The sequence below is a fragment of the Poecilia formosa genome, unplaced genomic scaffold, assembly GCF_000485575.1.
Source record: "Poecilia formosa unplaced genomic scaffold, Poecilia_formosa-5.1.2 Scaffold19, whole genome shotgun sequence".
In the NCBI taxonomy this organism is placed as follows: Eukaryota; Metazoa; Chordata; class Actinopteri; order Cyprinodontiformes; family Poeciliidae; genus Poecilia; species Poecilia formosa.
Window position 1 is genome coordinate 2,762,866 of NW_006799958.1, and position 12,808 is coordinate 2,775,673.

Consider the following 12,808-nt stretch of genomic DNA (forward strand, 5'->3'; position numbering starts at 1 on the left):
TGAGTGTGTGTATGCATGGTTGTTCTCAGGAAGGGTGCAGGTGTGTCACCAGCAGTTGAATTCATTCATCATTCAGGGAAAGATTATGAGCCCATATCTAAAGTTCACCATACAAGTAGTGAAAGGTTTTTTTTGGCAGATGCACCAATGAGTCACCAGGTTGCAGTTGACCTGTTTTTTCTTTTATTGGATCTGATAGCCAAGAAAAACAGCTGCCATCTTTTTATTGGTCTAAAAAACATTATCAAACCACTTTTTATGCAACTTACCATAGGATCATGTTATTTGATGGTGATCATTCTGTAGTTTCTTCACTCTGTGTGGATTTCAAAACTGCTACCTCTATCAAGTACCAGTAATTTCATGAGTACTAATGCTTAATTTAAAAAATCGGATTAGACATCAAACAAGACTGGAAATAGGGTTTTGGTCTCTCGTCTTTTAAAATCATTTAAGATAACTGCGATCATTTCAGGAATTGGTATTATAGCAAAATTTTGACATCAATCCACCTATTTTTCCTGAATATATTTTTTATATTTTCTTGTGCAACTCAGAAATCTTACATTTTTCTGGAGGTAATATTCCGAGTTTTACAAAAGACCTAAGATTAACGAGGCTTATTTCTAACAATGTTCATGTGAAATGTTGGAGAAACGACCACAGCTTCTTAGAAGTTAGTCCATGCATCTGTAATGAGCAGATCTAAGCTAATGCTCTGAATTATTTCAACTCATTGATAATTCACATCACAGAGGAAATTGAAAATGTAAGTCAAACATCAAAGTCAGCTCATCTGCTTGAAGTTCAGTGAAAAACAAAGAAAAAAGCCTTTTACTGATTTCTGCTGCTGCATATATGCCTTCAGATTTGGGTTTTAGGAAGTTTTATTATTGTAATTTCACAAGTTTCTTGTACAATATTGAGTACCACCTCCCCATCATTTAAACCTGGAAGAAAATCACTGTAAAAACATTTTTTTTGCTAATTCTGTACATATTAACCCCTCTAAATAGACATTTGCTCTTCTTTAAATGTGAAAACAAACTTTTTGTTTGTCGTCAATCTGAGAGCAACAGTTCCCTCTGGTGGATGCTAGTGGTAATACACAGACATCTGTTAACTTATTGAAGCAACATATTCATCTCCTTAAATACAAATAAAAACACCATTTCCAAAAGAAAACTAAAGTATTATTATTGATTTCATACTGTATGAGGCTTTGCATTTCCCTAAGACATAAGACTTACATCTCTAAAGGCAAATCTAATGAAATTAGAGTTAAATGACCAATCATTTTACAGCGATAAGCACCTGAAATTAAATTAACATTTTTTGAAATAATGCTATAGAATTGCATTTGAGAGTATGAGATGATTTGAGTGTAAATGTAAAGATCTAATAAAGGATTTTTTTTGGATTGAAATAAATTTGAGGAGTAAATTGATGTCTAGAGGTTTGTTCATTTATGTACTTTAATTTCAGTTTCAAGTTTAAATGGTTTTATTTGTGTCAGCATTCCCGTTTTCAGTTCATTTGTGTCTCTAACTTAAAATTACACATATATCCAACGTTTTTCCACAGGGTTTTATATCATCTGTATTTACAAAAAGTAGGTTTTTAACACTTAGCAAAGAGTAACTCCAGTAGATTTCCGCCTGGCAGGTCAGATGTTGTTCTTTGTCTGAACAATCTTCCATAAATATCTACGTTTGATCATTCTGACTCATTGTAGGTGGGTTTACTCTTCACCTGACTCATCCTCCTCCCTGTTTGGACTTTGGCCCAGTATGTTGAACCCTTCATCCAAAACCCAATTCTCTGACAATATGAACTCATTTGAAACATGTCCCTGTTACGTAATGTTATTGGGAACTTTGTTTTTCACCAGCAGAAAGATGCTGACACTAACAAACACAATTTTGTCACTGATATGATTGAAAACAATGAGCTTTGCCAGAGGATTTTGTCTTTAAACCAAAGTGTGGTTGTGTAACTTGTGTGTCAGAGGAAGACAAACATGTATGCACTATGACACTATTAGGGCTGCAAAAATCAACAACAATCAAGTTCTATTATTTAGAGCCATAAACTGGCTCAGATCAGTTTATCTCACTGCACAGGATTGGTGTAGGATTTATGCTTTGAGACTGAGATGGCCGCAGAAGAATGCTGGCTTTTGTGTCCAAAGGTCCAGGGAATAATTTAAGATAATACTCAAGACAAACATAAGGAAACAGACTGGTCTGGATAATGGGATGAAAAACCAAGAAGTATTTCTGCTGGGAAGCAGGTTTACTGCAATGCTAGGCAGCTGAGTCAACTTGTAGACAGGAGACAGCTTGGGAGTTGAGACACAAACAACTACAGCAGATACAAACCTGAAAGCACACAAAAACACAAACACCACAGATTGTGAACCAAGAACTAACAAACTAAAAACAAACAGTAAATGAGAAACTTGGATCGAGCAAATGCAGCTAATGGCTACAACTACATGTCAAAGACAGGAGTACGCAGAATCATAAAACCAAGAAATGAGCCGAATATGAAGAACAAAGACTGATAAACCCTAAAATAAAGCAAAATACAAGACACAATTGCTACAAATTGCAACAGAGCTTTTCTTGAGGGTGGATTTCAGATGCCTACTTAGTCCATAAACAAAATATTAACCCTAACACAAAGGTTGCTGGTGGGACTTTGGAGGAAAGGGTCAAAACAAATGAAAAAACAACCCAAAGAAGGGCAAGATGCAAACAAATAAAAAACTGAGTTCAGGAAGATGACCATTAAAATGCTCTGGAGGTTGGTGGTGTTGCTGGAAGAATCCAGAAGAAGTTCTGGAACGCAAAGCACTGGATGGACTCTAGAGTCGAGAGCAAAGGTGTCAAACTCCAGTCCTGGAGGCCCGCTGCCCTGCAACTTTAGATGAGCCTCTGCTGCACCACACCTGAATACAATAATTAGGTCATTAGCAGGGCTCTGGAGAACTTATCTACACAAGGAGGAGGTGATTAAGCCATTTCATTCCAGTGTTTTGGACCTGTGGCACATCTAAAAACTGCAGGACAGCGGAGGACTGGAGTTTGACACCCCTGGTCTAGAGCATCGTATTGATGTCTGGCAATCAATGGACCAGTCTTTGTTTGGTAGTTGCCAAAAGTACAGAACTTGGCTTCAGGAGTTGTGTCAAGAGTAAAGTTTGGTGCAGAGAGGACTATGATGTGAGGACATTTTTCATGAGTTGCTTTTGACATTTTGGACAGTTTCTTGTAGATCTCCTGTACTTTGTGGAAACAGTTTGAGGATGGACTCCTGGTGTTTCATCAAGGCCCATAAAACCATAAATGAATAAGTTCCCTGGTATCCACAGAATCCTGACCTCAACCGGCTGTGACACATTTTTAATGAGTAACAGTGAGACAGCCTGTTTAAAAGTCAAACCTCAACCCTTTTATCCATATTACACCCGATGGATAAAGAATGGAGAATCTCTCAAATTCATTCATGTATGAAGACACATGACCTGATCATTTTATGATAATGCTATTTGTGTTTTAGATTACTATGTGAAGTGAAGAAATAAAATGTGAAGAAATAAAAAATATAAAATGCTTTCCCCCCAAAAAATCTCAAACAAAATTTAAAGATGGTCTGAATCCATGAGTAGAGCAAAGAGAAAACCTTTGACATGCTGTCAAAAGTACGTGGACGACGTGACTCAGTTTTGTTTTTCCTCAGTCAAGGTTGAGGCCCCAAACATGACTGTGTGCTAATTTCTATGGGGCCCTGTTGCTCAACATTAACTCACTTTGTTTGCAAAGCTTTTGTCTACTTGAACGAGGTCACACAAAACAAGCAGCAAACCCTTTTTGTTTAATGCTAGGGAGAAAATATTAAAGACTGAAGAAGATGCAAGAAAGCCAAGTTTTTACTGAGCATAAATGTGACCAGAAGTTGAGGCTGAAGCAACTGCTATGGGGGATCCAGAAAAACACTGAGAAGGGTTTGATGATGATGTCTGAAAAATGTAGATTGTGGGTAACAGATCGTTGGAAAGCGATCGAAAGTAATTTCTATGTTCTGCTGCTCATGCTTGTGTGGATTCTCCCAGGTATTCCACCTTCTTCCAGAAAGCTAAGGACATGTCAACATAACAAACTGTCTTATCACCACTCGACCCGTTGGTGGATCGATGACCTGTCCGGTGTCCAGCGTGTCTAGTTGTCTCAACTTCTATCATATGAGAGTTCACTACTTGTTGTCCTCTTCTCAACTGACTCTGAGGCCAGATTCATGGTCCCTGGCATCGTCTCTAGATCCTTCATCTCCAGTGTCTCCAGGACTGGAAACATGTCTGTCCAACCTGACTCATCATCATCATCATCATCATCATCATCAGCGTGACCATCACCCACTTCATCAGCAGCAACAGCATTATCCATCTCCAGAGTGTGAAACTCCATTGTTTTCATTTTCTGCATCACCCGGAGTGTCTCTTATCGTTTTCTCTACCTTTGGTGCATCCTCCACCCTAATCGTCTTCTTCTTCTTGCCATGATTGTGTCTGCCTAAACCATCTCCACAAATCACAATTTCATCATTCAACTCACTGTCAACAATACAGCATCATTAAACAACAGTGTCACGACACTCTGGAGTTTGTATCGAAGTTCTTCAGGAAGAATTAGTAATGAAAGAAAGACAATCCTACTAAAATGCATTGCAAACATGTTTTGGAGTCAGGCACCAGACCGCTTAAGGATATCTATGAACTCTCGAGAGGCTCCTTGAGGAAATGTTGCCTTTCATTCAGTTGTCCTGGGTCAGTTTGAAAGAAGCGAGGCTGCAATGTAGCGGCATCAGCCCAACGCCGGCTGGCAAAGCGGGTGAAGTGTCTTGCCAAAGGACACAAATGGGTAGGTGGACCGGAAATCAAACCAGTGATTCACCGATTGAAGGGCGAACTCCTACGTTTCCACCGCCGCCCCCCATCAAGGAACTGCTTTGGAATACCTCCATAAATTGAAGCTACCTATAATCTATTGGTTCATTTTACAGAGAAGATTTCTCAAATATTTTAGTATAACAATAAATATAAAGTTACTAAAGATAAACATTTTCATTTTTTTATGTGGAGGACCAATCAACAGAGCAAATTTAATCCACTGATAACATATGAAGAAGTCAATACATAATTGGAAGTTAATGTTCAGCGTAGCGTCATTGCACCACACTTTGTTGAGAGGTCAGTAAAGTGCAGCTATCAGCGATTTTTATTTATCTTATGAGGACAGCTGGGTTAGTTACCTCCTAGACCAGAGTCGGACCTGTTCTGGCCAGAACTTTGGCCAGACCTCTGGAAAGTTCTAGAAGAAAAAAAAATGTTGTTTTATGTCTTGTTTTTGTTTCATCTTACAAAAAAAATCTGTCTTTCTTACTTTGCATTCAACACAAAACAAAAAGAAAAAAAAATCTTTTTCCAGGTCTTTTTACTTGTTTAGGTACTGAAAGGCAAATGAAATAAATATTTCTCTTGAGTTATTTTCTGTGTTTTTCTTCTCATCCAGCATGCAAGAAAAGAAAAACACATTTTAGTTTGTTTTTTTTTAAGTAAAATGACGACAGAAATCCTTTTTTTCCCTTGCTGTTTACTTAAGCAAGACAAAATACTTCCAAAAATATATTTTTCTTTCCCCGTGTGTTAGATGAGAAAAATGACTTAAAAAAAGACAAAGAAAAATCACAAGACAGATTTTTTTTTTTGCCCTTCAGGATTTAAACTAAAACAAAGTACAAGACCTAAACACTTTTCTTTTCCACTCTGTTGCAGTAGAAATTAAAGAAATGTTTTTTTCTATAGTCAGAAATAGTATTAGAAAAACACATTTGATCAAAATTTGCACATTGCAATTTTTTCTCCCATTGAAAACAAAAATGTTCCACGAGTTAAAAAAAATAAAATCTTGACCGTATTTAAATTTAGATTAAAAAAAAACATTCACATGACTAAATAGAGACTAAAGAAATTGGTCAGACTTTGTGAAAATTGTTGCCTTTCAGGGGCTTCCGTACATCTCTAAAACACACGTAATAAATGCATCTGAAAATAGAGTCGACTAAGAAAAGGTTTCACATAAAATAATCATCTATTGACTGGAGTTTTGTGGTGCAAACTCTCTGAATCTCTGCAGAGGTGGGATCGAGGTCTCAGGGTCACAACACCGGGGAACACAAAACGCTGTGGGCGTCGTTCACAAACCCAACAAACCCACGGCTTCTGCACGTTGTCCCTCACCGCCCCTCCCTTTGGCGCCTGTCGTCATGACACCCACGTGAACTGGGCTGCAATATAAGCAGATGCTGCAGCTACAGCCAGTACCTTTTGCCCAGGTCTTCAGCCTACTGGACCAGAGGACAAGTCGTCATGAAGCTGCTGCCCCATATTCTGTTGATGTGCCTGGCTCTTGCTCTGGCATGGGCCCAGTAAGTAGCCTCGATTTTAACTTAATTAAACAATCAGGAAGTTTAGGAATTTTAACATATTTGTACTTTTCATGCAACTGCAAGCTCATTATGTAATCCATGTTTGACAAAAAATTGAGCTGTGCTCTGCTGATTATGTCTCCTAAAGTCAATTTAGAAAATCAAATAAATCAAATATTTAGATATTTAGATGAATGGTAAACTTGACCTGCTATCTGTTGCATCTGTTACAATAATTAAATCAGCCTATCACTATATTTATTATTTCCAGGTCCACCTTTGTCAAGTTTAAATAAAATCCTGAATGTATAGTCAAACAATTATGATCGAAACGATGAGAAATTCTGAAAAGCCAAGTTTCTTTTTCACTTTTTCACAGGGGTAAACACCAAGGCCAACATGGAGGCCCAGACCATCATGGAGGCCCAGACCATCATGGACGCCCAGACCAACATGGACGCCCAGGCCAACATGGACGCCCAGACCAACACGGACACCAGCACCATGCAGGTGAGTTTACAAAAAAAATACTTTTTGAGAGATAAGGTAATCTGCATATCTTCAGAGTGAAATCCTCCTCCTGTCATTTTACCATTGCGTTCTTGTGTCCTGCAGCCGTCCTCGACCGCTGCAAGGGCCTTGAAATGGACGCAGTCGCAGAAAACGAGGAGGGGATTCCGTACTTTTTCAAAGGTGGATCCCGTTATAGTGAACATTTGGGGACTCCAACTCCTTTTTCCTGGAACAAAACACACAAGGAGTTTCAAAGATATGGGGGCAACAAGTGTGTTTATCAGTGTAAAGACTCGGTGTTTGTCTTTGCTGACAGGTGACCACTTGTTCAAGGGCTTCCATGGGAAGGCCGAGCTGTCAAACAAGTCTTTCGCTGAGTTGGACGACCACCACCATCTGGGCCACGTAGACGCTGCCTTCCGCATGCACTACGAGGACGATCCCACACACCACAACCACATGTTCTTCTTCCTGGTACGCTCCGGCAAAAGAGCTTGCAGTTTTGTTGAATTTGCACCAGAAACAAAATCAGAAAAGTACGACAAAGTATGAAGGTCTGGATTTGAATTCAGAAAAAGTAATAATTTGAGGATAAAGTCATATGAAAATAATGGAGAAGTAGTGCAGAAAATATATATATTCCGACTTTGTTCTCACCTTATTTCTACTTAACTCTCATATTATTATGACTTCTTCTTCTTGTGGAACTTTATTTTTATATTACTACGACTTTTTTTCTCATAATGCTATGACTTTATTCTAATATTATCATATCATCATGACTTTATTCTGATATTATTTCAAATTTAGTCTTATTCGACTTTATTCTCATCGTTTTGACTTTATTGCCATAATTTGACTTCATTGTTGCAATATTATGACTTGATTTTTGTAACTATTTTTCCTTAGTACAGCCCAAATACTCTGTCGTAGAAGATCAATTTTGTACGACCTGAGCAGACAAATTCTGAAAATGAATTGCAGAGGCTCACAGAGACACAGTGTGAAGTTCCTGGAAGAGAATGTGACGATCTGTGCAGCTGAATGTGACGATCTGTGCAGCTGAATGTGACGATCTGTGCAGCTGAATGTGACGATCTGTNGAATGTGACGATCTGTGCAGCTGAATGTGACGATCTGTGCAGCTGAATGTGACGATCTGTGCAGCTGAATGTGACGATCTGTCTCACGCAGGACAACAAGGTGTTCAGATATTTCCAGCACAAGCTGGAGGCCGGCTTCCCCAAGGACATCTCCGAGGTCTTCCCTGGAATCCCGGACCACCTGGATGCGGCCGTGGAGTGCCCCAAGTCAGAGTGTGGCGAAGACTCTGTGATCTTCTTCAAGGGTTAGTTAGTGCGCAGATTCGGTCGTCTAGTTCTAATCGGACAACATCTCTGATTGAGAAGAAGAAGTGTCATTTTGACTCATTTCATATCTCCAATTTTTTGCAAATTTTGTGCGTGTTTGTGTTTTCTTTTTCTCTGCAGGCGACGAGATCTTCCACTACAACGTGAAAACCAAGGCTGTGGAGAAGAAAGAGTTTGCGTCCATGCCGAACTGCACGTCGGCCTTCCGCTTCACGGAGCACTACTACTGCTTCCACGGACACCAGTTCTCCAAGTTCGACCCGAAGACCGGCGAGGTGCACGGAAGGTACCCCAAAGAGGCCCGCGACTACTTCATGAGGTGCTCCAAGTTCAGTAAGTGGAGAACAGACAGCAGCAGGGAAATGCAAAGCTAAGACGAAACTGGTAGACATAGATCAAACATTCTGAGAGTAGATGTGATTTGGTAAACCTCCGATTGTTGGATGACGGTAAAGTGGTTTCATTCTGATGCTCTCTACATGTTTGCATTAGAAATATGTTTGGAACACAGACAATATACTAGCTGCATTAATAACATTAATTTGGTTTGTGGAAAATCCACAGCAACAGCCAATAAAGAGTTAAATGAGACATGAAACATGAAAAATTAAAAAAATGACGTACAGGATCAGCATATCTCTTTCCGCCAGTAAGAACCTGCCTGAGGCAGATGGACCAATAAAATTAAAATGTAGATCAGAACCAGATAATTTTCCTGTGACAGGTTCTGGATGAGCAGTCAAACTGTGAAAGTTAAAAAAACAACATCTCCAGATTCATTAGTTACATGTAATCTCAAAACTTTAACAATTTCTGGTCTGTAGACAGACATATGAACCAAACATATGGGCTCATATTAACACATCTATCATGTAGCATTTTTTCCCCTTCATGTCTAAAAACAAAAAAGTCCTTTAATAAGAAATGAGAAAAACAGAATAAGTCAAACTTGGCATCTCCAATCTAGACTTCAAAATAACACAGACTAGTTCTGGCCTGGAAAGCCTTAATCAGTGCATCTGTGGTTTGATGTAGAAGTGAAACGTGTCGGCTTTAAGTCCAGCTGTAAAAAGTGATATTTCACTTGTTCAGGGGACGACGGCGACCACCTGGAGAGAGAGCGCTGCAGCCGCGTTCACCTGGACGCCATCACTTCTGACGATGCCGGGAACATTTACGCATTCAGAGGTGAGATATGGCGGCCAAATATTCATCCTGTCATCTGCGGTTTGAGTTTTTGCATTTCTTTTTCTTTCCCATCACATTGATGACGGATGACTACGCTCAGTCTTTTGTCACAATTCAGGCTTTTATCTGAGGCAGAAGTCATTCGGCTCTTGATAAGGTCCAAAGGTTTAGGCACAAGAAATTTACAAATTTCTCCAACTTAAGTGAAGTAATAAAAACAAATCTTTACATTTTTATGTTGGAAATGAAGGATCAAGATTATCCATCCATCCATTTTCTTTACACCCTTGTCCATTAGTAGGGTCGGGAGGGTTGCTGGTGCCTATCTCCAGCTAAACGTTCCGGGTGAGAGGCGGGGTCACCCTGAACAGGTCGCCAGTCTGTCGCAGATAAGCAGAATTATAAATTTGACCTACGTGTGTTAAATTTCATAGTACTGCTTAAGAAAACAGCCAGAGATTGTCATGAGTGACTGTTGCTGGTGCCACAGGAAGAAATTAACCTCCACGGCTGCATAGAAGGATAAGTTGCATTGGTAAATGTCAAGATTGAACTGGAAGGCAGTAAATATATGTGTATATATATCAGTTTTTAGAGAACCGCCTTGTTTATCAGCATTACCATTTCCAACTTCTCCAAGCGATTCCTTTTTTTTTTCTTCTCCGCAGGCCATCATTTTATCCGTAAATACGACAACGACACACTGACCTCAGACACCATCGAGAGCGCCTTCAAGGAGCTGCACAGCGAGGTCGACGCCGTTTTCTCCTACCAGGACCATCTCTACATGATCAAGGTAATGCGACACCGCCGTGTTCAAACACGGTCGTCTGGAGAAAATGGAGAACTCACTTCCTTTCTTCCTCCCGTTCAGGACAACCATTTGTTTGTTTACAAAGTCGGTGAGCCTCACACCCACCTGGACGGTTACCCCAAGCCTGTGAAAGAGGAGCTGGGCATCGAGGGCCCCATCAACGCCGCCTTCGTCTGCCAAGACCATCACATTGTTCACATCATCAAAGGTGAGACCACAATCGAAGCCGGACCGTGAGAAACGTCGGCTTTAAATGTTTAATTCTGATGTGTAAAGAGGGGTTTCGAAACACAGAGGTGAATTTGAATCCCCTTCCTGGGGTGTGGCTGATTTTGACACGCTTTGAAATGTTCATACGTGACACTGGAGTGAAACAGAAAAGCCCTTCAGCTAATGCTAATAGAGCTACATGTGAAGGCATTTCAGTGGGAACAATAATTACAATCATGAATGTGAAATTATTCAAGTTTAAAAAAAAATATATATATATACATCTATATATATATATATATATATAGAGAGAGAGAGAGAGAGAGAGAGAGAGAGAGAGAGAGAGAGACAGAGAGAGATGTTTTTATCTTTTTACTTGGCGTGTGTAAATATCTGGTTTCAACTGTGAGTGTGTGCATACCTTTTTTTTAGGTGGCCATGTTTTGCCCTTTCTACGGTCAAAATCTGGGCATAGACTATATTTAAATTTTTTTTGTGTAGTGCATTAAGCTTCAACAATTATTTTTATCTAGGAGCAGATTGAGCAATTGAATTTGCAGCAGATGCAGCAAGTGTTGGAGCAATGTTTGGAATGTTATTCAAGCCTGATTTTTCAGATACTCAGCCATTCTGCTCCTCCAACACCACTTTCTGTCCCCGGCCAACTGTCCTGGTGTGTCTGTCAGAGATTCAGAGAGATGATGACTTCTGTGGTGGAGAGGAAGCACTGCATGCAACATCCACCTCGTTGCATTTCAGCGTTGCCGTATNTATATATATAACCAATTTGACTTTTTGCTTCAAGCAATGTTTGCTTATTTAGGAATCATCATATAAACATTAAATTAAAAGATGACTCCTACACATTTTTTGTAAAAATTCCATCATTTTACAGATACATTTTTTCAGACTTTACGTCAAATTATAAAATATTACAGTTCGTTCACTAAGCTAAGCTTACTGTGGTCATATAATTACATATGCAATATGTTATTATATAAATACATCTTAAAGTGCTTTAAATATGGCAGCTGAACAACCAGAAGCAGGAAGAAAAGAAAAGGAGGGAAAAAAATGAAGGCAAGAAGAAAGGAAAGGAAGGATAAAATGTTAAAGTAATGAATGAAAGAAATGAGCTTTAGGACACAAGAAGAGCAATAAGGAAAGAAGGAATGGAAAACACGAAAAAGGAAGAAAAGAAGGATGTAAACTAGGAAGAGGTAAAGAAAGAAATGACAGGCAACAGGAAATACTATGTTCTACTTCCGTATTTATCAGGCACTGAAGAATACCTAAATAGATCCCCAAACGTGACCAAATCTCACTGGAGTGTCACATATTAATTAACGTCTGACGTCATGTCCTGTGTTTCCCATCCCGCTGCTGCCCCCGCCCCTCTGCAGGTACGGACATCTACGACGTGGACCTGAGCGTCACCCCCCGCGTCCCCACCAACAAGCGCCCCATCTCCGTCCTGAGGAAGGTGGACGCCGCCATGTGCGGTCCCGACGGAGTCAAGGTGATCCGGGGAAGCCACTACTACCACTTCGAGAGCGTCATGCAGTTCGCCGTCGCCAGGGCTCTGCCCGAGCAGCACCGAGTGTCACTGGAGCTGTTCGGCTGCGACCACTGAGCCGCTTTCTGGGAAAGGACTGAGCGGGAGCCGCGGGGCGTCACATGCAGCGGAACATGAAAAAAACAAAACAAACAAACAAAAAAAACAATATGCAGGCACTTACAACATCCGGCGGCGAGAGACGACACGGTCTTTGCAGCAACTTGCTTCCCTTCTGCGTTTTACCTCAAAAATAAACCTTGACGTTTCTTAATAAGGGCCTCTGCTTTTCATGCTTTCTGTGGCCACATTCTGACTCGGTTTGTACAGTCAGACATTCATAGAGGTCATAGTCTCTCCTTTAACAGGTTCTCATATTTAATATGTTTACTTGCACCCCGTTTGTTTTGTCTGTAATTTTCAGTTAAACTTCCCAGAAAAATGTCAACAACGTCTTTGAGAAACAAATCTGACCAAACCAAAAAAAAAAAAAAAAAATCTTTAGGAGTATTATTTGTAAGTCAGTCCAAAATTTCACTGGTATTCTTCAGTTTTACTGTTTTTATTAAGCCCGTAGATAAGGGGTGTCCAACGTGTGGCCCAAGGGCCGTCTGTGGCCCTTGGAATAATTTTCTGTGGCCTGACTGGAGTTCAAAAATGGTACAAATT

The 12,808-nt window shown here is 40.0% G+C and overlaps 1 protein-coding gene across 2 annotated transcripts; it reads left to right on the forward strand.

Annotated features, from left to right (window-relative positions):
* The first annotated feature begins 6,349 nt into the window (after nt 1-6,349).
* On the forward strand, nt 6,350-12,413 carry hpxa (hemopexin a). 2 transcript variants are annotated; one of them, XM_016669065.1, is made up of 11 exons: nt 6,350-6,489; nt 6,869-6,882; nt 6,919-6,999; nt 7,105-7,182; nt 7,319-7,476; nt 8,197-8,350; nt 8,493-8,705; nt 9,465-9,560; nt 10,229-10,356; nt 10,435-10,582; nt 11,988-12,413. In XM_016669065.1, exons 1-11 carry the CDS (start codon nt 6,431-6,433, stop codon nt 12,215-12,217), a joined length of 1,359 nt encoding a protein of 452 aa, XP_016524551.1. In that variant the 5' UTR covers nt 6,350-6,430; the 3' UTR covers nt 12,218-12,413. The 2 variants fall into 2 exon arrangements, with proteins under 2 accessions (XP_016524551.1, XP_007547310.1); XM_007547248.2 differs by having other exon boundaries at nt 6,351-6,489; nt 6,869-6,999.
* Nucleotides 12,414-12,808: the final 395 nt, after the last annotated feature.